We start from the raw sequence: 27,013 nt of genomic DNA on the forward strand, positions 1-27,013 counted from the left end.
CCCCCTAGGCCTGAGATCATCAAAACTTGTCCAGACATAAATTTTAGTATGGCAGTATTAGTGACAAGTAATTTATCTTTCTAATACCTCAACATCACTGACAGCTTTTTAGTTGCTCTCTGTTTCATGGATTAAGTCTCCTTCCTTTTGGATTATGAATGCATTTAAACTGAAAGAGGGCAGGTTTGGGTTATGTATTAGGAAGAAATTTGTTACTGTGGGGGTAGTGAGACTCTGGCACAGAGAAGCTGTGGCCGCCCCATCCCTGGAAGTGTTCAAGGCCAGGCTGGATGGGGCTTTGAGCAGCCTGATCTAGTGGAAGGTGTCCCTGCCAGGGGAATGGGACATAGACGGTCTTTAAAGTCCCTTCCAACCCATACCACTCTACAATTCCACGTTGATGTACGTTACACTACAAACACCGTGCGCAGACAACCTGAGCTTCACAAACTTTGGGATTTTATTTCGTGTAAAAGCGGAATGACCTTTATTAAAGAACTGGCAGTGGTTTCTAACCAGGCTGAGCACTCCCATTCCCGGGCAGGGACCCACACCCCGCCCGGGCCGGGAGAAGCCCTCACGGCCCGGCCGCGAGAGCGCGGGCCCGCCGGCACAGCCGTTAATGGTGCCCGGCCGCGCCCCCGGAAGCGGCGCCATTTCCGCCGGCGGTTGCCGGGGGGACGCGGAGCTGGGCTGGCCGCGCTGCCGTGAGGGCCGCTCCGGGCGGCTCCCGGCGCTCCGCAGGGATGTTCATCTACCTGTTCAAGAAGGTGCTGCTGGGGACGCGCGGGGCGGCGGAGGGCAGGCTGCTGTCGGGCAGCCGGAGCTGCCCTGGGGAGTCCCGGGGATCGGGAGCGCGGAGCCCGCGGGGGCTGAGGGGACCCTCGGTCCCTCCCGTCGCCTGCGGCCGCTGTGGGGCGGCTGGATGTGGAGCGGCACTCCCGGAGCGCTGCCCTGCTCTGTCCCGCCGGTTCCCGCGGCCTGACTTCTTTGGTCTCCCGCTTTGGTCTCCCGCTGCTCCATCAGCTCCGCAGTTTTTTCCCCGGTGGGCTTTGGACGCGGCTTTTCCGCTGGAGACCGAAGCCCTGTGCACTGTGTGACTCCTGTCACCTGTTTGTGTTGCTTAGCACTCCTTTGAAGGTGTCCTGTTATTATTTACTGCAGGAGTTCAATTGCTTGAGGCTGGCACAGTTTCGCTGCTGCTTACGGTCTTCTCTCTTTTTTTGCGTGTACAGGTCTGTTCATAGAAATAAATTGATCTCTTGTGCTATTGTAGGTGTCTCTAAGGTGTTCAAATAGACTATGCAAAATAAAACGTGGTTATTGCAACTGTGTAGAGATACAAAATACTTCTTTTTCAGATTGCAATTCCAGGTAATACTCGATTAAAATGTGTTTCTTGGAATAAGACCCACGGTTTCATAGCCTGTGGTGGAGAGGATGGATTACTGAAAGTTCTAAAATTAGAAACACAAACAGGTAAGTGGGGGTGTTGGTTTTTTTGTGTTTTTTTTTTTTTGTTTGTTTTTAATTTTTATTTTAAAAGCAAAACCAATGACACTTAAAAAAACATAACTTCTTCCCTGAGTTACTTGAAGATACTGCATAAGTTTTAAATCTGTACATGTGTATTTCTTTTAACATCAAATTTTTTCATCACTATCTTATGAATGCAGTTTTTCTCCAGTTGGTCTTATTTGGCACACAAGTAGTTTGTCTACCCATTATATCTGCTGAAGTTTTCTTCAGTGCTCCTTCCTTTTTTTTTTTTTTTTTTTTCAGGGCATATAATTAATTCTTTTTTCATTGGCTCTCACTTTGTTTTGGGCCTTACTTTGTTATTTCTTGATTTTGTTTGAATGTTTTCTTCCATCTTAATTATTTTAGGGAGAAAGCTGTGTATTTTCTTTTAAATAAATATGTTCCAGGAAAAGCAAAATCCATTTTCAAAAATTTTTAAACTTTTTTTTCTGAATGTAACAAAATGTGATAACTGTAGTTGTTTTTGTGGGGTTTGGGGTTTTATTTTTTTCTTTCTTTGTTTGTTGGCTCTTTCTCCTGAAAAGAGATCTTAAGGCACATAGTAATTTTGATGTAAGATATGAATAGCAAACACAAGGAACTGGAGGATGGAAATTTCATCCTGCAGTTACTATGTACTTCCTTCTAAGTGGTTCAGTTTATCTATGTAAATAGTGATTAGAGATTCAGTATTCATAGAAACATGGTAACATGTATGCTTTGTTAGGTTTAGTTTCATAGTGAATTTTGTTAATTTTTTTAGATGAAACAAAGATAAAAGGACTAGCAGCTTCTAACAACATTTCGGTGACTCAAACTCTTGAAGGTCATAGTGGTAAGTGTATTTGGGAATTTGGTCTATTCTTAGAATAGAAATACAAGATTTTTGTGAAGCTGATAATTTTGGTATAACTTTTTATTGTAAATTTGAAATAAAGGTTGTGAGTATTCAGCATGCTGTGTAACAGCTCGGTTGTATATTTTAACCATGTTATCTTGGTTAAGGCTGTTAGGGTTCTCTTTTTAAATAATGTCTGTAAGATTTGTGTATCTGTTACAGCTTTCTGTTTTCTTCTGAGGAAATGAAAATAAGTTGAGTAAATCTGATTTCTGTGCTAAATATATTGTAATTTTTCCCTTTATTGACAAGTTACAGAATGTGTGTTAACATAGACTGCAGTATACAGACAAAATTTAGATAAGTTGGAAAGCAAGCTGGAGAAGGATAATGTGTGAAAGTAAAACTTTAGTCTTTAGCAAAATTAAAGAGGACTTAAATTCTCACATGAGAAATGTTGAATGGTCATCACCCATGGACAGTGGGATATGAAGAGGATGCTAATATCCTTGCATTATTAGAAGAAGTGGACTTTCTTATGAGCACTTGCAGTTGAAATCTTCCAAGAGTCATGTTATTTTAAGGGCTTAATTAAATAATAGTGGAACAAATTAATTGTGAGGAATTGATTTAGTGGATACTTTGAAGGGATGTCTTCAGTTTTGAAATAGATTACTATTGCCTTAAAAAATCCCTGACGTTCAGAATTATCTTTGCTTGCATCTGTTGATGAAGTTCATGACTGAAACACTAAAGATGGAAAGGATACAGAGAAAATGAGTACCCTGCAGTGAGGGCAGGAAAAAGTTGATCTACCATGCAGAACTGATAAAAGCTTAAAGATGTTTCAAATATTTGAGTGGGATTGTATATGAAGCTTGAGGGTCTGAAGGATTTGTGTGTAGAATGCTCTTTTGGGTAATTGTCAGTGAGGTTGTTTTAAAAGTGCAGCAATGGTGATAATGAGACAAAGAGGAGATAAAGAGGAATAAAAATCCCAGACTTCCTACAGCAACTCTACAAGTAAAGTTTTGTCAGTGTCCCAGAGTGTCAGAGGTGGACAGAACCTGCAAAACCATGATTTGTGTTTTGGATGTAGAATCAGCACTGAGCAGGATTTGGAGAGAATGTTATTCTAGTGGGCAAATACAGAAGCAAAAGGAGCTCTTGAGCAGAATTTTGAAAAAGAAATAAGTGGCACAGAAAGAAGCCTACAAATCAAAGTCAGACATGCAAACCTTGGAAAAGCTCCAGATTAATCAAGTTGGATATTGTATTTTTTATTAACTACTTAAATAGTGCCAATAAATACTTTTTATCACTTTCTAGGTTTTGTGCAGGTTGTGACATGGAATGAACAGTATCAAAAATTGACTACCAGCGATCAGAATGGCCTCATCATTGTGTGGATGCTGTACAGAGGTATTCTGCAGGATAAACTTGAGATTTCTCTGTCCTGAGAAATATTTTTTTTCCCTCACTTGCAGTTTTTAAAATTCTTTTTCAGGGTTTTTATTTTTCAGATTGTGTAACTCAAAATAGTTTTAAAATTATTTCCAAGTTGTATTTATTGTAAATTTGTTTATTGTATTCAGATTTATTGTAATACTTGTATATATTTTTTATAGTGTAGTCACATGTGACGAGGCATTTGTCCTGCAGAGCTACCATAGAAGAAGATATCAGTACTTAGTCTTGTGCTTGATAAACTGCTCTAAATTTTTTATCTCTGTTGCTTGGAATACAATATAAAAAATATATTGTGCAGTGAGCACAGACATGTTAGTAGATTGCAAGAACTTACCAACAGTGCATAAAGCATCAATTAAATACTCTCATAAAAACAACTTTAGAAATGTTTAATGTAGTGAACCAATATGACTAACCAGTGTATGACTATAATTATCTTTTATTGCTCTTGACCCTTTCACACACACATATACTGTGGTTCACTGGAATTCATTTGAAAGGCAGCAAACCTCACAGTCAAGGTAACCACTTTCCAACATGTGGGAAAGAAAAATGAAATGAAGGGTTTTCCTATTCTCGTGGGAATTTTAGTTTAATGAAAAATGGAAACCAATAAAATCCTAGCTCTTCTCTCATTTCAGGAGTAAAGAACAGATGTCTTTCTGGCTGATACATGGTGGCTACTGTCACATAAATAATCTCTTAGGCTTGGAAAACAATCAGTAAATTATGTATTACCTATTCCTAGCAAAGCCAGTTGTTCACTCTGTTTATGTTTCCTATTGTTTTGTCAGTTCTGAAATTACTTAAGCACAGAGCTCTTTCTGTAGGGCCCCTCTTGGGCTTTGGCTCCCCTTTCTGAGTCCTCATTTGTCACTTGGCTTTGCAAATGAGCAGCTCCTATGGGAACACTGGGTTTCACAGACACTGTGTCTATGTTGTCTGGGGACACTGTAGTGTAGCCTTGCTAGGCTTTTACTGAAAGACCAGTTTAGTGATTAGTATATACCTTGAGTTCTCTAGAGGTTTATCAAATCACAAGTGTAACTCAGTTTTTCTTTCCCTTCTAATAGGTTCTTGGTATGAAGAGATGATTAACAACAGAAATAAATCAGTGGTTCGAAGCATGAGCTGGAATGCTGATGGACAGAAGATTTGTATTGTATATGAAGATGGAGCTGTGATTGTTGGATCAGTGGATGGTAAGATTTTAAGCCCTATTAATTGTTGTGCTATTACACAAATTTGTTTGTAGTATTATATACACAGTGGCTCTGTTTCTCTAGGTAAATGCAATTAATAGTTACTAATTGTTGCTTTGACTTTAGCTGTTTTAGTTTTTACACTGGCAACTTGTATCCTGTGTTTAATTTTGTGGTATATTTATTAAGTGCAGTCAATGTTTTGTTCCAGGCAATCGCATTTGGGGAAAAGACTTGAAAGGTACCCACCTGTGTCATGTGGCCTGGTCCTCTGATAGCAAAATTTTACTCTTTGGAATGGCAAATGGAGAGATTCACATTTATGACAACCAGGGAAATTTTATTGTAAGTTCATTGTGATATAATTAAGGATTATAATGATAATGTCAGGATATAATAGTAATTATATATAAGGATTATAAGTGGCTTCAATAGGCATAAAAGCTCACTTCCTCCTAATTTATTTCATGTTTGTTTAATTGGTGAACTTCAGTACTGAGAACTGGGCAACCTCAGAGACCTGCAGCTTTTTATTACAGTTATTTCTTTTTTGGTAGCTAAATGATTATCACATCAACTAATGCCTTTCAGCCTTGCAATAGTTACTGAAAATATAAAAGTAGGAATGGTTAGACTGGTGAAATTAAGTGAAACTCTTTAGGACATCTGAAAATCTCTACTTTCAGAGATGTTTGTGATGATAGGTCAGATTTAATATTTTTAGCTGCTTTTTTTTCCTCCTTTTACTCTTTGGAGGAACTAATGCTGGCTTAAAGGATATTGACTTCTTACAGCTTCTGCTTCTTAAAGTATTAGCATGCTTTTAGAAAAACCAATAGTTTTTTTCCTATTGCTCCTATTATTCTTTAGAGAAAATCTGGTAGAAAAATAAAAGGAAATAGCTATAGTATATTGTTGAATTCCTGCAATCTAGATTTATTTATCTGCTTTAAGTATTGGAATATGACTATAACAAAAAGCTAAGTGAAACACTGCCTTGAAAACCAGTGTATTTGGGACTATATTTTTAAATTTAAATGGTTAATATTGTGAATTTTCCTCTCTGTTACCTTCCTAAGAAAATATCTTCTACCCTTCCTTTTCTTTTTCCTCCCACTGTATCTTCCCACTGTGCGAGTCATGGTATTTCCAGCTGCTACAAATTTCTGAAATTCTTTAAATAATTTGCTGTCATGTCTCCCACCATATCAACAATATGTATGGTGTACTCCCTCTCCCCCTCTCTCCCGTAGCTTATCTGGCATTCCTCTTTGAACTGATCCAGGAATACTCTTATCTTTCAGACAAACCCTTACTTGTGTTACCAGGTATTCTGGGCTAGTTATTGCAAAAGTTATCTTAATTGGTGTTCTAATTTGGACACTAGTTTTTGCCAATTATTATTGTATGTTATTCAGCAAACTTCAGTCAAGAAAAAGGAAACAAAAATTGTGGTGGTTTTGTTTTTTTTTTTTTGTTTTTTTTTTTTTTTGTTTTTTTTTTTTTTGTTTAATATTGTGCCCAGGAATGGTTTGAAATAAAAATTATTGTTTACAGTGTTACAGGAGGTTTCTTGTGTCTATGCACATACATGTGTGAGTGGTGGCCTTTTTATGTTGTTGGTTTTCTTTGTTTTTAAGTTACTTTTTGAAGAATGAAAATGCCAGCATAAGGGTACTTCTTTGTAGTTAAAAATCTGTGTTTTCGTATATCTGATCTGGCTTTGATTACATAAAGTTTTTCAAACCCATAAAATTCTGGGAACTTGAAAATTTTTCTCGGGACAGGAAAACAATTTTGCTTAGACATCTTGTCTTTTGCAAGTGTCATTAGAGATGTAAATTATTCTTTAAATAAAATGTTGTATATGACTTTAATTAATCATTCTTGTGCAGATGAAAATGAAGCTGAGTTGTTTGGTGAACTTAACTGGAGCCTTCAGCATTGCTGGGATACACTGGTACCACGGTACCCAGGGCTACATTGAACCCAACTGCCCTTGCCTTGCTGTCTGTTACAGTAATGGGAGATGCCAGATAATGAGAGATGAGAATGACTACAGTAGGTACAAAATGTGTGGTGCAAATTACTGAGCTTCTCTTGACCCAAAATGTCTACTTGTGTTGATACTCTTAACATTTCTTCCTTAAAAACTAGATCCTGTTTTGATGGACACTGGTATCAATGTAGTGTGTATTCAGTGGAACCCCAATGGAAGCGTCCTGGCGGTGGCAGGCTCCCTCAAAGCAGCTTCTCAAGATAAAGATGTCAATGTTGTGCAGTTCTACACTCCCTTTGGTGAGGTAAAAATATTTGATATGTAATGTAAATATTTAGGGTTTTTTTTTCTCAGTTTTATTATGTTTTGCTACGGGGTCATTACTGGTGGAATTTGGATACCAAAATGTAGGTGTTTAGTGCTGTGAGGTATCCACCTGTGATATCCACGTGGATCTGGAAACAGCACCACGTACCCTTTTAGAACAGTGGCATAGTGGCCAGCACGAAAATCCAAGTGCCTGTCAAAACACTGATGACAGGAGAAGTGTGGTGTCTAACTGTGAACAGCAGATCCCTGAGATGAGGCTATAGAGGATAAGCAGTTTGGAGCTTAGGCACCAGTCAAGTTGTCAACATCTGTGTATTAAATCCAGAAGTACTTGTCTTTCTACACTGGCTGTGTAAGAGACCTGGACATCTCTAGATTAGAAGCTGAAAATACAGCAGTGAATTAGTATTGATAGTAAATACTTGATATTTGCTCTTTTTTATGGAATCAGTAAAACCGGCAAAAAGGCATCCTATATCAGTAAGAGCAATGGCTCAGAAACCTCAGAAAAGCTAATTTTTTTCTAAACTTCTTCTTTTGGCTGTTGGGACTATTGTTTTCTAAATGTTTTTTGTCCATCCTGTCTTTTTGTAGTATATTAAATGTTTGATAGTTGAGAGATGACTGGTCAATATATTTTTGTTGTGCGATTTTTGCCTTGCCAGGTAATATCCCTTTCCCTCTTAGTAATACACCTGAAAATCAGTAAGTTATTTTTATGTATCAGAGTGTGATGAAGTTTGTCCCTTGTACAGAGGAAGTACTGTCCAGCTTTGAGCTGTGCTGTGAAAGGGGTTAAGATCTAACATCATCTGTGGGGGTTGCCTTAGTTGAAAGTATTTAACAGAACCAAAGGTATTGGCAATAATGTTACATCTCTGGTTGCTGATGTCCTTCTGATTAACTGAAACTGGTGTTCCAGATTTTGTATTTAGTTTAAAAATAAATTCTTCATGGTTTAGAATTGTTTTGTACTAGTTCTGGTACTCAGATGTGGACTTAACTGTTTTGGAAGATGGTATTTTCTGTGAATAATGTGTGAGCAGTATTTTGACTTGGTATTTGCATCTGATCAAAGGCATGAAATAGGTAAATTCATTGGTAGCAGTTTCCTTATGCACAAAGTTAAGCCATCAAAAGAAAAGTTAGATCTGAGCATAAGTATCAGTATTCTGCTCAGTAAAATGTACTTTTAAAGCCTAAGATTATTCAAAAAAGTACAGGAAATAGTACATAAGTTTATCTTTTATTACCTATATCTATAATATTTGTAACTAAAAAGGTACCCACAAGCAAGTGCTCTGTGGGACTAAAGTTACAGCTTTTGAAAACATTATTTTTGCTTCTAATTGTTTCCTTCATTCAATTTAAAATTCTTCAGCAAAATAAAGATATTTGAAAAAAGATGGAAAGCGTACCAACTGCCTTTCTTGGATTCTTTTGGAGAGGAGATAGAGAAAAAGAAAACGTCCATTGCCTTAGTGAAAATTGTGTGCCTCTGCAGCTAATTAACTGCATGCTCTTGACATAGAGTAGGGATATGTTTTTATTTGTTGAATTTGTTTCATTTTATTTGTTTAAGCTATCAGCTATAATTAAATTAAATTGTACATTAATTGGCTAATACACTTGCTGTGTCAGTGAAACTTCTGAGGCATGTTAGGATCAGTACTACTGCGATGTTTTAATTGCGACTGAAATCATAAAGGTGATTCAAATTACCAACCAAACAGAATAATGTTTATACTGTCCTTCTCTATCTGTTTATTTCTGCAAGCTTGAACTATCACCGAGTCCTGTTCTTTCTTTCTCTCTGGAGAAATACAACACAAATGAAAAAATGACAAGCCAAACCTGAGGTGAAAGAACACATTATGGTGTACACCTTAAATATCTCTCTTTCTTTGCATATGTATTGCAATTTGAGAATTGTTCTGGGGTAAAGAATATCTATAGGGTTTTTTTATCAACTATCAAAACTGTCATTTATGTATTTTAGAGTGGCTTTCCTGTGATAAATTCAAATATTTTTCTTTCCTTGTTCTAACCAAGCACTTACGTACACTGAAAGTTCCTGGCAAACATATATCTTCCTTGGCCTGGGAGGGAGGTGGACTGAAAATTGCACTGACTGTTGATCATTACATATATTTTGCAAACATTCGTCCACATTACAAGGTATGTAGTAATGTGACAATTATATTAATGTTTCCTGTTACTTATTCTCTTTCTGATCAGGTTGAAAAAGCAGCTTGCTCTAATATACATATATATGTGTGTGTATATGTGTATACATATATAAATTAGTGCTTAACTTATGATTGCAGCTTGATCACCACTACTGACTTGAAGTTTTAGTGGAATGTGAGGGTGTGTCTTGGTGATGCAGTGACTTAGCCATTGCCTTTGCAATGCATTTGGAGTTTCATTTTCACAAAAAGGAAACAGAACTGGACATGATTCTAAATTTGGTAGGAATTGAGGATGTCATTAGGTAAAGCTCCTCTGTTTTCACTGCTGTGTGGTTAAGTAGGTTGGGCTGAGTCATACGACTGGAATTGTTTGAGTCTTACTTTATTGTCTTTTTTTTTAGTGGTGAATTATTCATTTGAGCCAGGAAAGTTGAGTAGACACCCAAACAATAGGAATGAATGCAACCTGATAGATGTATTTCCTGCTTACATTTCAGTTCCCAATATACTTCTTACAAGTGTGTATTCATCTAATTCTAAATAATGTTTTATCTTGTTTACCCACCTGAGTTTTTTCATTTGGTGTTTTCTTATTTTTTTTAGGACTTAAATCTATTTCAATTAAATTTACAGTTTAACAAATAATAGCAATTACTGTCCAGTATAGTGTATTGTATACTTTTTTTTCATGGCACAGGATATGTTCTTTAATCATCAGTGTGTAGCCACTGTAATTAAGGAGAGAGTGAGTGCAATGTGAGGAACATCCTGAAGCTATACTGAAATGTATTCTTCCACCTGGTTGTGAAAAACCATTTGTCAGGGAGTTGTAAACACAAATCTACTAGGAAGCAATTTCATATAGTTTGTTGTAAATCTTCTGGAAAAGACTTTGGTAATCTGAGCTGGAAATTAGTCTTGCAGGAAAGGCTACCTAATATTTATTCTGGGAAATGTGCAACAGCTGGAATACAGGTCTCTTGCTTTTTCTTAAACTCATCTAGGAGTATCTAGGAGACCATGTGTATTTCAAGATCTGGCACAGTTTGTAAATTAATAATACTTTGAAACTTCAGTTTTTGAAATGGCACGTAAGCTCATTTTTCTATTTTGGATAGTTGAAAAGGAAAGAGATATGCTCAAATTATTTTATTTCTGCAGCAAATAAACTCTTAATATGTTGATAGTGTACTCTATTTCAGTGTTAAATATTTTTATGGTGAGTGATACATATTTTCCTTCAATAAATACTTCTGCTGTGTTTTGATAATATAAGTAACTCCCTTTTAGGAACTATGTATTCTAAAATGTGACAGTCATTAAATGGGAGTGATTTAAAACTGTAATTATCTTAGGCTGGATTGGAATTAATGACCTGGAGATGAAGAGTTAATATCACATTACCAATCTACTAAATAATCTGTTTTCCTTCATTTTTCAATAAGCCATAATAAGAGAAAGGGGATTTTAAATTAACATGACAGCAAGAACTATGAATTGACCTGATGTTTTTTGTAAACTATTCATAATTTTCATTGAGCTGTAATACTAATTTATAGTCTGCAGGTCTATTTTAGAAGTTCTTCTGTTGGTGCTGTAGTTTATCACTTTGGTTTCATTTCCTGAGGAGTGTGGAGAACTCTTGCCGACAGTAAAAACCTTTCTCTCTCTAGTAGATGCTGATGCAGAGAATTTTATTAGTTTTTCTACAACTGCATCATCATCTTTAAGTGTTTTGCTTTATGTCTCATTTATTTGACAGCTTCACCTCCTTTCTGAGATATTTTCTGATTCTACTATAATAGAAAGGATCTTCATTATTAAATTCAGTGCTTTAAATCAAACACAACAAAATACATTGTCATGTGTATTTTGTTTCTTTTGCCTTTTTGCCTTTTCTCCTACTTGTTGCAGGATTTATTACATTGTTCTGGGAGGCAGGGAGGGGTTCTCATGGTACTAATATGGAAGGGTGGTATGAGTTATTACAGTACTCCTATATAATTGCTTATTTTTGTCTGCTTCTGGAATTGCACTGTTTACAGTATTTATTATATTTCCTTTGGGAAATTAACTTTGGGTTTCCAAAATAGTAGTCACAAAGCAAGTATTTTCATGGCAAAAACCATCATCACAGTGGGTATTTCTGAATACCTGCTGAACTATATAAATATACCTATATTCCTACTGAACAAGGAAGAAACAAGGCAAAGTGAGATCTTGTCACATTTTAAGGTTGATCCTTCAGTTCTGAAATTACTCTGTGATAGAAAAGCTTTTCCCAGTTAAGTATTATTCCAATGTCTTATTATGTGAGCTGTGTTCTCATAATAAGTTAGTTTGTCACTTGATAGGTAAGAAATATTGAATAGGAACTGTGTAAACGAAATAAACACTTTCTTTCATGGCTGGGACAATTCATTATTGAATTCTTAAAATTTCTGATTGATTTTATCAATATTGTCTTTCTTGGCAGTGGGGTTACTGCTCCAACACCGTTGTTTATGCCTATACCCGAGCGGATCGCCCAGAGTGCTGTGTAGTCTTTTGGGACACAAAAAACAACGAGAAATATGTGAAATATGTCAAGAGCCTTATTTCCATAACAACTTATGGGGACTTCTGTGTTTTAGCAACTAAAGCAGATGAAAATCAGCCTCAGGTAAAATCTGTCTTAATTTTCATGTGAAATGCTCTGTTCCACATGTCAGTTCTTTACAGCTGGAATAAGATGAACTTTAAAAGTCTAAGAAGCTGCCTTAGAGTTGTCATTTGACAGAATGGCTGAGTGTTTAAAAACACAGAATCCCAACAAACAACAAAGTAGCTGATTAACTGCATCTACAGATCAACTCCTTGTAGTCATCAGTAACCTAATAAAATCTGCAGCCTTCCAGATTAATGTTTCTTTAGAAATATTTGGAACAGTTCTCCAGAGACAAGGTAAAAGCATCAGAATAGTAATGAATATTTCATCAGTGAGAAATGTAAAAAAAGGATAATTTTTTAGGTGATATAAATTACATTTTACTGCAAACTGCTTTGTTTTTTTTTTTTTTTTAATATGTAATTATAATTGATAAATGTATCCTTTGGTTAATGAATGATCAGTTAGTGTGATACTGTTACATGATTTTTCTTGTGTAATCACTTCAGAATTATTTTCTGTATCACATATATTGCTTACAAAGGAGGAGCATGAGACAGAGTCATTTGGTGCCATGGTAAAAAACCCCAAGCATGCTTTAGTGCTGCTTTGCTTCATTGTGCTATAAATGGTATACTGTCATATGGACCTAAAACATATGTGGCCATAAACATTTGGTGAAATTGAGTGCAATAAAATAATTCTTTTCCGAATTGTAATTTTAAAGGCGGAAACAAACAGTAGAGAGACTTATTGTAACTCTATTGAGCATAAATAAGAGATTTAATTTTAACACCTGAAAATTACAGAGAGTAAGGACCTTTCATTTGTTTTGAAATGGCTCCAGTGTAATTATTAACACTGTGAGTTGCCTGGTTTTAGGAAATGAAGCGCATAGGCTTACGGGTAGCAGTTCTTTGGAGTTGTCTGAAAAACTGATTTGGTTTACAAGAGATTTTGGTCATGAGAATTGTTATTTCAAAATGGTAGAATTTACAGCAATAGGAAAAATAAATAGCTAATGGGAAAAAAAAGAAAAAGACTTAATTTCTGCAGGACCTGTTTAAAGATATTGCAAGTAGATGTGTCAGTAAGTTAACAAGGACTTCATGTTGATATCCATAACAAGGCTGGATAAATCAGACAACAGAAGCTCCCTCCCCGGCACCACCTTGTGTAGGTCTACAGCCTGTCTTGGATACTGTTACTCCATTACTCCTTAACAGGCTCCGGTCTGCTGACTTGGAGTCTCAGAGATGACTAGAAAAGGGCATAAAAGAGAAATTTATTGTAGACTGAATGTGGGGATAATTTACTGGAGAAGAATTAATGTAAACATGATGGAAATAAAAACCAGAGAGTTAAAAGAGCCATGTGTATTTTCCTACAAAGGCAGAGGCACAACATATTTTTTTTAAATAGAAATTTGAGAATGCTGCTGGAAAGTTTAACTCGTGAACAAAGAAATAAAAATACTATTTTTGTGAGGTACTTATTGGTGGCCAAACTGGGAAAAAAATTAATGAAAAGAAATCCATGTTCAGCTCTTTTTCTTTGAAAGAATGAAGTTCATGTGGTAGATGAAAAGCTAAATCGAGCTGCTTTCATGTGAGGAATAAGATGTCAAGCTATCAGTTTAAAAGGGTAGCTGTACAGTTACTGTAGTCTGCTACCACAATTACATGGATTGTTCAGGAGGTGAAAGAGCCATGAAAAACTAATTATCTTTCGTTTCCTGGAGAGTCAGGGTAACGGCTCTTGGGTAATTCACATTTTGGTAGCCCTGTATATATTATTTATTTTATTTTAAGTTTAAATACTTGACAGTAAAAGTTGCTCCTTAATTTCCACACTTCTCATTCAAGGCATTTCCCTATGCAATAATCATTAAGATATTTAATCCTTGATTTAGATCTGGATGAATAAATACATAAAGTACAACAATGAAACATCGGTGTCTAGTGAATTGTTATGTATTTGCATCTTCCTGAATTTAACAGCCCAATCTCTGTGCTATTAAAGCCTTCCTGAGTGAGATTACAAGGGCAAAACTTAAAAAACCACGCCCTCCACTTCTGTAGTACTTGTGGTACTGCAGGGCAGAGGGAGAGCCTTATTGACAATTGCCCCCACACTGTTACCATCTTGGAGGTTCAAGAAGATCTGCAAAGGACAGAACAAAGATCATAACTGCTGGGTGTTTTTTAGATTATCTTGTGCATGAGCAGTTGATGCAAGTCAAGTCCCTGAGTCAGTGGTGTATCATGCCTGTAAACACAGTGCAGTGTGTGCCTCACACAGCAGCGGGGGAGACGCTGCCTGTCTTTCCCATGTGTTGTCTGTGGACATACTGGTGGTACCTCCCACTTGTTGGATTTTGTCTGGTAGATTTGCTCCCATGCATAAAACAGCTGGTTACTTGCTTATTCTTAATTTATAGTGCTAATTGGCAGATAGCTCATTACTCTCGTGCTAATGCTGCTTTATTTTTGCTGCAGTCATGGTCTCTGTGTTTGCTGTTGCTGATGAGCATTAGAATGTGTGGTGTGGGTTATGAGATGCACCTTCACAAAAAACTCTGTACAGCTTACTGATCTACAAAAAATGTCATAGTAATGACCCTTGCTTTTATTTCCATACAGTATGTGCTGGTTCTCTGCAATTCTATTGGCACACCCCTGGACCCAAAATATATTGATATTGGTAAGCAACTTGGTCTTATTTTGTAATTTGTCCTGGAATTGACTGTTAGTTATCTGTTAATAAAGATAATGGCTTATCAAACCAGTAACATTCCTTGTTAAATTGGCTGAACTTAAACTGATTCTTCATGTTAATGCAAACTATGGATAATAGAATTTTTAAAAATTGCTACTTTTCTTGCTTGCTTTTCTTTCCCTTCTTTCCCTTCTTTCCCTTCTTTCCCTTCTTTCCCTTCTTTCCCTTCTTTCCCTTCTTTCCCTTCTTTCCCTTCTTTCCCTTCTTTCCCTTCTTTCCCTTCTTTCCCTTCTTTCCCTTCTTTCCCTTCTTTCCCTTCTTTCCCTTCTTTCCCTTCTTTCCCTTCTTTCCCTTCTTTCCCTTCTTTCCCTTCTTTCCCTTCTTTCCCTTCTTATGGATGTGTTTTCGCAATTCAGATTTTCCTTCACAACAGTGGTAATTCAACTTCTTTTTAGGAAAATGTACTTCGAAAAGGGTGCAATTGTATCAGAGGAAGTGAAATAATTTGATTTTGACCTTCATTTTAAAATAACTCGTTGCTGCTTCCCAAATAACTTAGGCATCAATTTCTTGTGTTTCAGTGTTGATAATATCTTTTTCTTATCTTCCTCGTAATTGTTTTATCTAAGTAGTTTCAGATTATAAGTTAAAATACAATTACAAAACATCAGTGGATTATAACACAAGTATGAAACACCCCCAAATTCTAACTAGCACGAATTCCAGGCTTTCCCTACTGCTTGTTTGCTGCAGGTGTGGTACAGAACATTGCCAAGTAATTGCTAGCCACTGTTTTCTGTGATTTTTGCTTGAGAATAAAGAGAATTTATTATTTTCCCTTTAAACAGATGAGGGAACTGTAGAAAAACTGACAAATTAATCAGTTTTTTGACTAATGAATCCACTTTTATTTGTTCTGGTTTTTGCTTTATTTTTGGTTTGTTACCCGAATGGATCTGAATTTGGATTCAGAGTAGATGTTGTGAACCCTGTTTGCAGTTTTCTTTTTGAACCTTGATTCTTTGATTAACTCTCCTGTTTTGTTGAAAGACTAAATAACTTGTCTTCTATATGTTTAAATTTATAAATTAAATTTTCTTATTTGCTTTTCAATGAGAGAGAAGACTATTAGGGCAAGAAACCTCATTAATTTTTTTTAATGTAAATTGCCTTCTAGAGCCATTGTTTTATCCTCTCTGCAAAAAGAAACTTTTCTAGCTAAATTAGTCTCAGTAGAGAAGTTAGTTTTAAGTCATAGTGCTAATACTTGTTGTCAATATTAAATAACAAACAGCCATTCTCTGTGATAAAATTGATGGGTAAAGGGTCTAGCAAAATTTTGGTAAGATAGAAATGATGAGAAAAGTAAGGTGAAGAATTAGTGAACAAGGAAGTAACAGTAGTTCACAGAAGAATATAGGTGGGAAAAAAATCAACCAAAAACTTTATGATCTCAAATAATTGAGATCAAAAATTATTTTCCTCAATCAGTGCTTCTAAATGGTTTTATTCTTTATTATATATTAACTAAGCTGTAAGTATCATTTTCTCATGTTCAGTTTTACAGTGATAACAGGAGGAAATCAGCTATGAGTCATACACATATTTTGAAATTCATGCCCTATATTGTAGATTATATATTCATATATTGTAGATGATATATTTATAATTAAAATGAAGAGTATGCTCTGATGAATGAATTTGACTATGTTGTCCTATGGGATGTTTATGAAAATTGTGGTAGTTTTAGTCTTGTGATTTCTTTTTCTGTCCCTTTGATGTCCTCCTGCCACCTTTTCCAATAGGAGAGTCATATCAGACTTAAGGAACAACATATCCAAGAGGTTCAATACCAAAAATTTTACCGAGACTGGGGAAAAACATCAACAAAACAACCAACCAATGCCTGCCCTGCTAAAAAAACCAAACCAAAACCCAAAACAGAGCACCTAACGCCAAAACAGAATCCAATGAAATAAGGTGATGTGATGGGTAGTAGTCTACACTGTATGTGCCCACTGGTTTCCTGGACTTGGCAGGCAGAATTAGGGTGGTGGGAGAAGGGTTCAGGGACTTAGAGGGAGTAGTTCTTCTCATTTCTGCAACTGATATCTAAAATAAGTTGAGTGAATCATTCATTTAGGGGGTCTTTTTGCTCTCCACTGAGTATGAAGAAGCCCAGCAGCCAGCTCATCTCTGTCAGAGATGTCTAAAATTAGGTGAGATGAATCCCACTCACTGTTAAAATTAACTTTGCATGTACACCTCTAACTCTGCATTTAAACTCTTTGCTTTGCATTTTTCTAGTGTTCTGTTTTGTTGAACTTTCTGGACCTATCTGTGAGTTTTATTTACATTATAAACAAAGGTTTCCTTATGATTCCACCAGTATGACCCATCTCCTACAGCTGCCTGTACACAAGAAAGTAATTCTTTGCAGTAACTGGGAACACTTAAAAAGAAAGGCTATTTAATTGAAAAATGCTGTTGTTATTCCAACTGTACTTGAATTGTGCTGAAGAGATTAAACAATTTCTTCCTTTAGCATAACTTAGCTTTCTGCAGTCTGCTGCTGTTCCCTCCAGGACTGGAGGACCAGTTTAGTGCATAGATTTGCAGTGCTCTTTCCTAGAGTGAGTTCACTTGTGAAAATGCTAGGCATTGTAGCTTTCAGCCTCATAGGTGGATAAATACCAGAGGTTAGGAATATTTACATTTTTGAGTCCTAAAAATTTCTGTAGCCTCAGTAGTTAAAACATTTCAAGCGAGTCTTTCATTACTGTATGGTAAACACAGCCAAGGATTCAACCTCTTTTTAAAAAATATATACCTCCTGTAAGACTCCTTTAAAGTTTGCTTTCCAAACTTGCAGATGAGATTGAAGGTAAAAGTGAAAAGCAAATGTCTATAAATGCAACTCTTGGAATTCATTGTGCTGGTTTCATCATAGTTAACTTTCCTCTTTTTGTAGCATTTGAAAATGCAACTTTATAGAACAACTAGAGATATTTGCAGGAGAAGGTCAGTTGGTGTGAGAAGCTGACAGCTGTACATAGTCAAGGTCCTATTGTACAGTATATAATGCTGTTTATCACAGCTGGAGCTTCTTGCCAGTAGGAAGTGTAATTGTTCCTGTTTGACAGCATACTGAACTTAAGCAGCTGTCTGGCCTTGCAGAAGTCAATAGAGAGAAGACCCTGTAAAACCTTAAGGGCAGAAGACCTTTCTGGAAGTTCTAAGATTCCAGTTGACACATGATTTCTAACAGAATCATTGTCCTTTTCTTCTGTTTATAAATGAGGAAAGTCAGCATGAAATCAATTATCTGGTGAGAGTCATTATTAATAGTGTAAGAAATAAGCAGTTAAAAAGTAAAATTAACTTATCTTTTACTCAAGATGATTGGATGTGTGTTACTGACTTATGAAAAATTATCTATTATCTGCTTGTAAAATTCTTTTTTTCCCCTCTTCTTTCTACTAATACAAATTTTCAGGTTATTTTCTTTTAGTAAGCTAGTAACTTGTTGCGTAAAGTTCTGTCCATAAAAAGTTAGATAATTTTTTGTTTTGAACTCTTGTACTTGTTTCAGACTTCTAAGTGACATCTTTCAGAGTGGCCTAAATACGCTTATGTTGTTACATTATTTGATTTTCATAAATGCTGGTGAAAAATCATTTCTTATGTTGTAGAATGTCCTCAACAGACCATTTGGTATCTGTGTGCTCCTGCCTTTTCTTGAGTGTGTGCTCTTCACTACCATGAGTCTAAACTATATTTTTTGACTAGCTGTAATTACTGCAAATTGAACAGGCACTATCTGTGGTTTCTAGCAGACTGCCCCTTGTTGGAACTAGAATCACCTGGAGCTCTACTGAGCATAAAGAGTTTACTCCTCCTTGAGACTTAGGTGCCTTGAAGGCCTCTTGGGCAAAGCCTCTTGGACTTTGTCCTGGTAGGAGATGGATAGTGGAGAAAAGAGACTGCTCGTGTAGGAATGCTAAGTGGCTGACAGAGCATTTAAATAATGCATCTGAGAATGTGTGTTAAGACACAATTTGTCTGAATGTCAGTTTGTAATATTTTATAATACCATTTCAACAAAGTGCTATTAATCTCCTAATGACAAAGTAATTGTGACATTATGCAATGTTTGATTCACCCTCAGGAGATGTAAATCTTACATTGTTGGGCTCTAAGCCAATAGCTCAAGTAAGGCTCAAAAAAAGAAGTGCTTATTTCCTTTATTCTGTTGAATTTTTAATTATGTCATTAGCTTTCTAATGCTTGTCTCTGTTAATGATGGCAATAAAGGATTAATCAGTCATTATCTGATGAAGGGCCATCACTTCAGCTTTCTTTAGACATTGATGAGTGGTTACACTTCCAGCTGTTCCTCATACTGCTTTTTATTTTGTCCAAAGACATTTTGCTTCCCCTGCTTCCTGTCCCTTGTGTTTGAAGTCCTTCACAATAGCTTGTGTTTGCTAGCCCATAAATTACTCCTTTCTTCATTGTCTAACATTACTGCATTCCATCCTACTCTGGTACAAAAATTAACCAACACAGTGTCTTCTGTGCGTGTTTTACATGCTCACAGGCTTTCTGTCAAAGTCCTTTGATGAATAACTAAATATAAACTACAGGAGGTTAAATATCTTGTTATATAATATCTTTTTAATGGAAACATAACAGATGGTATCTGCTAAGAAAAGGTCACTCAGGCTGGATTATATCATCTTCTTACATGTGCTTAGGAGCACTGACATAGTGAAGTGTTATCTTTCAAGCGTGTGTTAGTGAAATTAATACAACAGCCTGACCAACATACAGGTGGATTAAAGGCAGAGCTGGAGTCATGCCCAGGTGTCTTGCCTCCCTCCTGATGCCTTAACAGGGATGACTGAACTATATGTGAAAAGCACTTGAATTGCTGTTACTTAGTTGATCCTTTTTAATGTAAATTGTAATGGATTTTGACTATTTATGTTGCGTAAGCTGTGGCTGTTCATGAGTTGGCCCACATGTCCCAACATGTTCAGTTGTCCCTGCTGTTGCCTGACATTTTCTTTCATTTGTGAGCCAACACTTGTAGAGATATTTGAATCAAGCTCTAAAATTAGGTAGATTTATTGATTAGACTAACTTCATTCCAGTTTCTCAGGAACAGCCTGTAACAGACTTGTATGAAAACAACAGTTTAGTATTGTGTCTGTCTGTCAGATTGCTTCCTTTCCATCAGATTTAGGTGGGATTACTTGTCTTTCTTGTTTGTGTATCCTATCTCGTAGACTAGAAAGTGTCTCAGCCTTTTCATGTGGTGAAGTAATGTAGTCATGCATTAAGTTTGATTTCTGTCTATATTTTTACAAGAAGATTAGACACTGAAGCAGGTGTTTTCTAACATCATTGAAGTGAGATGGAGTGTGTGTGGATGAAATGCAGACATTGTAGAAGGTTATTTGAGATTCCTGGGTAGATATGCTTCAGGGAGGAGGCTTTATGAAGGAATAGTGAAGAGAAATGAGGTGAGGAGAGAAAAGAGGGCCAGAAAGAATTTAAAGGACAGTTGTTTTACATGTTGGAATTGCTTTGATGGGGACAGTTTGTTTAGTCCTTTTCAATATTTGGTCAGCACCTGAAAAGTAAAGCACCTGTTTAAATGTTTTCCACATATATTTTCAGTGCCTGAAAATTGAGTATTAAGACAGTAATATTGAAGTTGAATATCTGCAAAATCAGCAGAATTCAACAGTCTAAGAAGTTTACATACTAAGCATGAGAAGCTGCTGTGCAGTGGAAATCCTGAGCGGAGGAGTATCCAAATCTCTCACCTCCTTCAGACTTCAGGTGCTTTCGTTTCTGTCTGCTTAATAGTCAGGTTTTGTGAAGAGCACTGATACTCAGGTGAGCAGCACCTGCTGGTAAATCAATGCTGCTAATAAAATGGTATTTCCCTACACTAAAGGAAACTTAAGTAGTTAAATCAGCTGCCTGGAAAGGGATTCTACATCTTCCTCAGCCTGAAGGGATTGAAGTGAGCACATTGTCTTTCATAAGAAATGACAAATCCCATTCTTTCCTTCTCTGCCGAACAACAGCCAAAACTTGGGGAGGCTGGGACATCTTCTCTTATGTTGAATTTATGGTGTTATGCAGTCAAGAAGGAAAATATTTTAGGAGCAGAGTATAGCCCAGTGTGGAAGGCTCTGAGGTGAGAAGGTGGAATGGAATACTTTCAGTTGGAGGGGACTGACAAGGATCAGCCAGCCAGTCTCCAGGGCTCACCAAAAGCATGTTGCTAAGGGCATTGTCCAAATGCCTCTTAAATACTGACAGGCTTGGGGCACTGACCACTTCTCCAGGAAGTTCCAGTGTGTGTCGACCCCCTCTGTAAAGAAATGTTTCATAGTGTCCAGTCCAGACTTGAATTTGAGTTTCTTTTTCCACAGATTTTTCTGTTTTTGATTTCTTATTCAATGACTGGACAATATAAAATGCTAAAGCAGTTCTAGAGAAAATGCCATGTGTACTACTTTTATGCAATTGTTGAAGTTATACGGGCAGTTCTGTAAAAGCATCAGTTCCCACATAGAGTTGCTGCTCTTCCAGATGTGGCTTTGCATGGATCTGATCGTGATGATTGTGTCTGTGTGCTGTGCCCTGTTTTTTCACATTTGGCTTAAATCCAGTCATTGCTGAGCCTGCTGTTGCAAAGAAGGGAAGGCCCTGCCCTCCATGCCTGCTGCTCATTCCTGCCTGCTCCAGCATTTGTGATTTTCTCTTTAATCCAACTTAATGTAATCTTTTATTTATTTAATTTTGAGGTCAGTTGGATGAATGAACTGATCCAACTTACTCTCTTGTCCAGCTGCTGCTGGAGCTGATATGAAAGAAGTGGCAGGAAAATGTGACAGAGGTTGGCGTGTATGTGCTTTTTGGCAGTAACAATCACTTTAGGCTTAGGCATGTTCGTAAAACGCCTAATTGATTGTATTCCCCTGGGTAAAGCAGGAATGCTTTGCCATCTTGTTTTTGGATCACAACAGCCCTTAAGTGAACTTTTTTTCCAGACTCACGTATTTCAAGGTGTGCACAAATGAGTCAGTTTAGGCTCCATGGAAGCTGTAAGTCAAAGGGCGAGTCATCTCAAGAGTGTGAGGAATGCCCATGGCTTCAGATGTTGGCATGGCAATGTAGTTTTATGTTGTCTTGGACCACAATTACTCGAATGTTGACTAAGTTGAGTCCAAATATGAGGTTTAGTACAAAAATGTGATTTGAGCAAGCCTTATTCCCTCACAGGTCAGGAGATTCTCATGTTTCAGTTTTAAAGGATTAAAACATTGGTTGTTATGGCACATACATGAAAGTTAATAAAAAAACAAAGCAAATATATAGAATTTATTAGTGTTTTTGATGAAACAGGAGACTGTATCCTTCAGTTTGGATGTGACTAATTGTTGAAATGAATGTGTTATAAGTACATGAAATACACTGAGTTGCATATAATGTAAACAACTGTGCTGCTCACGTTAAGCATCATCACTAAGCCTTCTTGCCCATTTTTACTGAAAAGTATTCTGCAGCCATTGGGTAGCTTGTATAATCCTCTTGGTTTCAAAGAAATGAAATCTGTTCAACCAATCTTCCCCCATCTGTCTCTTGTAGCACTGCTCTTCTGTGTGGCAGGCTTATAGCTCCCTCCAGAGTTCCATTCTGTGCTAAAATACAGAGGAGAAAAAAAATAAAAGAGATTTACTGTAAAAGAATTATGTTTTCTGCTCATACCATGTTATCTGCATGACTCAGTGTTCCACTGCCAGGCTGGTTTGCACAATTCTTTTGAATTTATCTCAGTTTTTTGTTTTTTTTTTAATCATAATGATTTACTTTTAGAACTTAAAGACATTGGCTGATTTGCATACTTGGTTTCTTCATTTTTCTGTGCCTTCACTGTTTTGGTTTAGTTTGGTTTTTTTGGTTTTTATTACTGAGCATGGACAGCAGGAATGAGATACTCAATTTGTGCAGATATTCTAAATGGGCTTATGACTGAAGTAATGAAAATATCCTGCATTCCTACACTGTGATTTTTTTGGTATAATAAAGTAAAACTAAGTACACAGTCTGCTAAATATTTAATTTCTTGCCATTCAGATAAAGAAGTGATATTTGGTCCAACTATTAACTAAGGTACAAACAGTATTTCTAGGTCTTGTCTAACTTAAAATTTATGATTTTTTTTTAAGAAAAAGAACCTCTTCTAGATTGTCAACTTTTGAATAGCCTTAGATGTGTCAGATATAGAAGTATTTAATAGATCTTGCTAAGGAGATTTGAGATGCTCGTGAACTAGTGATTAACCTGAAAGTTTGTCTATATGTATTTGATGTTTTCTGCATCAGTGTGTGAAGATTTGCTGAGATAGCAGGGAGAAAACTGTTAATGGTAAAATCAGAACTTGTAAAGAATTTCTCTGTTCTTCTGGACAAAGTCACAGGCCCCTGTGAAATTTGTTACCAGCTAATGAAAACTGCTGTTAGGTTGTGTGTGGGTGGATTTTTTGGTTGTTGTTTTTTTGCTTTTAATGTATGAGTGTATGTTTTCATCCATCTTGGAAAAAAGGTACAAATTGTCATCTACACCAATGCTTGCTGCTCTAATTTTGCAACTCTTGGGTTTTGTAACAGAGCCATTGTTTGTCACAATGACCAAAACGCACGTGATCGCGGCTTCCAAAGAAGCGTTTTATGTCTGGCAGTATCGGGTGGCCAAGAAGCTCACAGCCATGGAAATCAATCAGCTGGCACGGACCAGGAAAGAAGGCAGGGAAAGGTTTGTCTTCAGGCTTTGTCAGTTTTCTTCCTCTGCTCTGGTTTCATTGATGAGGTGGATTCTGCCATGTCTAAAATGCAAACCCTTGTCTTCTCATTTTTCTAATCAGGTTTGCTGACTTGTAGGCCTGTAAGATGAAATACTAGTTTTGTATAACAACTGTGTGTTTATTATCCAGATCTCTCAGACATTTTTGGAGTAGCTCCTGTTCAGTGTCTCCATTTGCTTGCTGCATATTTTCCTTATGGAACTGTGTGTCTTGATGCCTTTTTACCCCTCTCCTGTTTCTCCTCCATGCTCTTAGTTTCCAGGCAGCTCTGTTCCCTCTGATAATTTTAACTGCTTCTTGTCTGTCATTGCCTGTAAGAACATAGTCTGTCCAGCTGGCTCTTCTCTAATACACTTGTGTCTGGTTGTGGCTTTGACAACTAATCCTGTATGGACTTTTATCCTCTCAAACTAAACAAGCCAAAGTCAACATCGTTTTGCTTCCAAAATATTTCCTTTCCAGGTGGAATTTGTGGTATTAACTTTTCTGTCACCTTCACAAAGCTTGCAACTTTGTTATGGTTTTCTTTTTAGTTATACTGTGTGTTCTTCTATATAATCTCTGCACTGTATTATCTTTCTATAAACCTACCATCTCCTGTCACCATATATCCCTAATAATAAATAATTATTTGTACATGGTGTAATAACTTACATTGCTGTAGGACCTGGATGTCCTAGCCTTGGACAAAATTATAAATTGATAAAAATACTGAAAAATATAAATGGTTGTAATTCAGCATTAATGATGATTTTAACATTCTAAAATCTTTCCTAATGCTACTTTTTAAAGGCAAAAGATAAGTTATAAGTGTTGGATACTACAGTAATACATAAGTTTTTGTGTATGTGAAGGTGAAACTCTTATTAATTATGGAGAAGAGCCTGGGGAAATATGGGAGTGCATGTTCAGAAAGGACAACTGAGTGGTTGGTGGTTTTCACCTGCAGGACACTTAACTGTAACAGCAGGAACTTACTGTTACAGGATGAAAGTTTACAGATCATAGGGGAATATAGCATCAGGGGTTGTGAAAGTGAAAGCAACTGCAATACCTTTATATGAATACAAAGCAGGTTTATCAAAAGGGATGCTTTCGAACATAAGAACAGGCATAGCTTTTATTCTCATCTCCAGTTCCAATGGTTTCTTCTCCAAGGATCAAACACACCGATGCTACCCATGATCCTTTCCTTGGACTCTAACTTTCCTTCTCTACAGGATCTATCATATTGATGACACCTCTTCAGGGTCTGCAGATGGACACCTTGATTACAGCAGAGCTTTTGAAGTGAGTGATGTTTTGAACTAGTTTATTGTGGTGTCACTGGTAGCTTGAAAGAGCAGTAATTAGTTATTTTATTTATTTTATAGATTTTCATTAGTAGAAGTGGTTGTACTTAAAATTTCTTTCACTTCTGCCTTTTGTACATAAGTTCTGTTCCTCCCCTCTGGTTTGTGCTATTACTGTGTCATTATGTATTACTAGAAATATACAGCAAACTATAGGGAGCATGGAATAAGTATATTCTGGGTGTGTACAGTATGTAGACACTTGCTGTCTTCCTGGTCAGCAGCAGCTCCCCTTCAACAAAATACAACTTTGTTGAAACTCAATAACCCTTGTGATCTTTTCTAGTATTTTTAGCCATTTTCACTTCATTTGTGTGTGCAAGTGCTGGCTGTCCTCACTAATATACCATTAATTAATTAATTAACAGACCTCACAAGTCAGGGATTGTTGCTTTCTTGTGTTTTCTGTTAAATGCCTGGTACATTTTGGTTTTCTTATTTTTCTGGAGGGAGGGACAGGACAAGCTGCTAATATTATTGTCATAATTCCCTGAGCAAAGGCTACTGATACTGATAAACATTCACAGACTGTATGCTGACAAGGTTTGATAGCCCCTTTTCATGTGGATACTTAGCAACACTCTTGTTTATTTAAATAACCTTATTTCTTTAGTAGGGCATTCTTACCTTTGCAGTAAAACTGGTACTGATACCACTTGTTTACTTTCAGGGAACAAGAGACCCGATTTGTGCAATAACAGCATCTGATAAGATACTACTTGTGGTAAGCTACATGATTAACACAACTCCTAATTGCCTCTTGAGCCTGTAGGCATAAGATTCTTCTATGTTCATAAACAGTCATAATTTCAAAGAATTTCTGAATTTAGAATTTACACAGACAAAACCTCTTTCTAAACTTCCTCAAAGATAACTTTAACAATTTCTTCTGTTAACCTGGATTCTTTCTTTAGGAGGGATAGTTCACTAAGTACTTACAATTTAATTACAGACTAGTTGTCTGAGTTAATACCTACGCATAGGATTTTATAAAGTCTAGGTCGGGACTTAATTCTGTAATCTGAATCCTGAGAAGTCTCTTTGAGACAGTATATTCTAGACAAAGATTTACAGTGTTTGTTTACATATGAATGGTATAATGCATGATACTGCACTATATACAGATGAATACATTTATGGATTATACAGATGTGAGGCATTGAATCATGCCAAAGAGCTGGTGAATTTTTTTTGTTCCAAGCTGGAAAGTCATCTCATTAGATGAACAAACTTGCATGCAGGCTTTAAAGCAAACTAAACAGAACAGAGAAAAAGAGCAGTGTTTCTTTCCTGTTATCCACATTCCAGGAAAGGTCTCGATTTTTTCTCATGTTCTGATTCCAGTGTGGATTATTTTTTGTTTTTTTGTTATATCTTTTGACTGGATTTTACAAAATCAGAGGGTCATGGGAGAAAGCAGGAACAAAAGAAGTGTGATGGTTAATAGGTGACTATGGGATTGTTGCTGCTTGAAGAATAAGAAAATGAACTTAATTAAGATAATGCTTAATCTGTGACTTTTGTTTAAAGGAAAGGAATGAGAGGAAATGCCTTTGAGAAATCTGGATAAATGTGCTGAAGCTGAATGCATATGATAGTGGTTCAATTTTCTAACACTTCTGAACTAATCTGTTTTTTAGTCTATAGGATATACTTATCTGAAAAAGTAAAAAATGCTGATTCATGCTGAGGATCTTAGGGACAGCTTTGGGGAAAGAAAAGAGAAAAAGAAGGAATAAAGTTTTCACTCCTTTGGAATTTAATGTTGACTCATTTCCAACATAAGAGTTGAACAGTAGGCAAACCAAGCTGGACATGTTGTTCACTTTACAGCAACACCACAAGAAAATAGTGGCA

At 36.5% G+C, this 27,013-nt stretch overlaps 1 protein-coding gene across 2 annotated transcripts in view; it reads left to right on the forward strand.

Annotated features, from left to right (window-relative positions):
* Nucleotides 1-673: 673 nt before the first annotated feature.
* Nucleotides 674-27,013, forward strand: part of WDR35 (WD repeat domain 35) — a 44,002-nt gene continuing 17,662 nt past the window's right edge. For both annotated transcript variants that reach the window (XM_058835774.1, XM_058835775.1), the window contains exons 1-14: nucleotides 674-770; nucleotides 1,362-1,479; nucleotides 2,285-2,356; nucleotides 3,689-3,781; nucleotides 4,903-5,031; nucleotides 5,243-5,376; nucleotides 6,927-7,092; nucleotides 7,189-7,334; nucleotides 9,413-9,538; nucleotides 12,029-12,214; nucleotides 14,842-14,902; nucleotides 23,611-23,755; nucleotides 25,025-25,094; nucleotides 25,827-25,880. In XM_058835774.1, the coding sequence (XP_058691757.1) occupies nucleotides 747-770; nucleotides 1,362-1,479; nucleotides 2,285-2,356; nucleotides 3,689-3,781; nucleotides 4,903-5,031; nucleotides 5,243-5,376; nucleotides 6,927-7,092; nucleotides 7,189-7,334; nucleotides 9,413-9,538; nucleotides 12,029-12,214; nucleotides 14,842-14,902; nucleotides 23,611-23,755; nucleotides 25,025-25,094; nucleotides 25,827-25,880 (1,524 nt within the window). In that variant the 5' untranslated portion in view covers nucleotides 674-746. The remainder of the gene's footprint in view (nucleotides 771-1,361; nucleotides 1,480-2,284; nucleotides 2,357-3,688; nucleotides 3,782-4,902; nucleotides 5,032-5,242; nucleotides 5,377-6,926; nucleotides 7,093-7,188; nucleotides 7,335-9,412; nucleotides 9,539-12,028; nucleotides 12,215-14,841; nucleotides 14,903-23,610; nucleotides 23,756-25,024; nucleotides 25,095-25,826; nucleotides 25,881-27,013) is intronic.

Source organism: Poecile atricapillus, chromosome 3, assembly GCF_030490865.1.
Source record: "Poecile atricapillus isolate bPoeAtr1 chromosome 3, bPoeAtr1.hap1, whole genome shotgun sequence".
NCBI classification, from domain to species: domain Eukaryota; kingdom Metazoa; phylum Chordata; class Aves; order Passeriformes; family Paridae; genus Poecile; species Poecile atricapillus.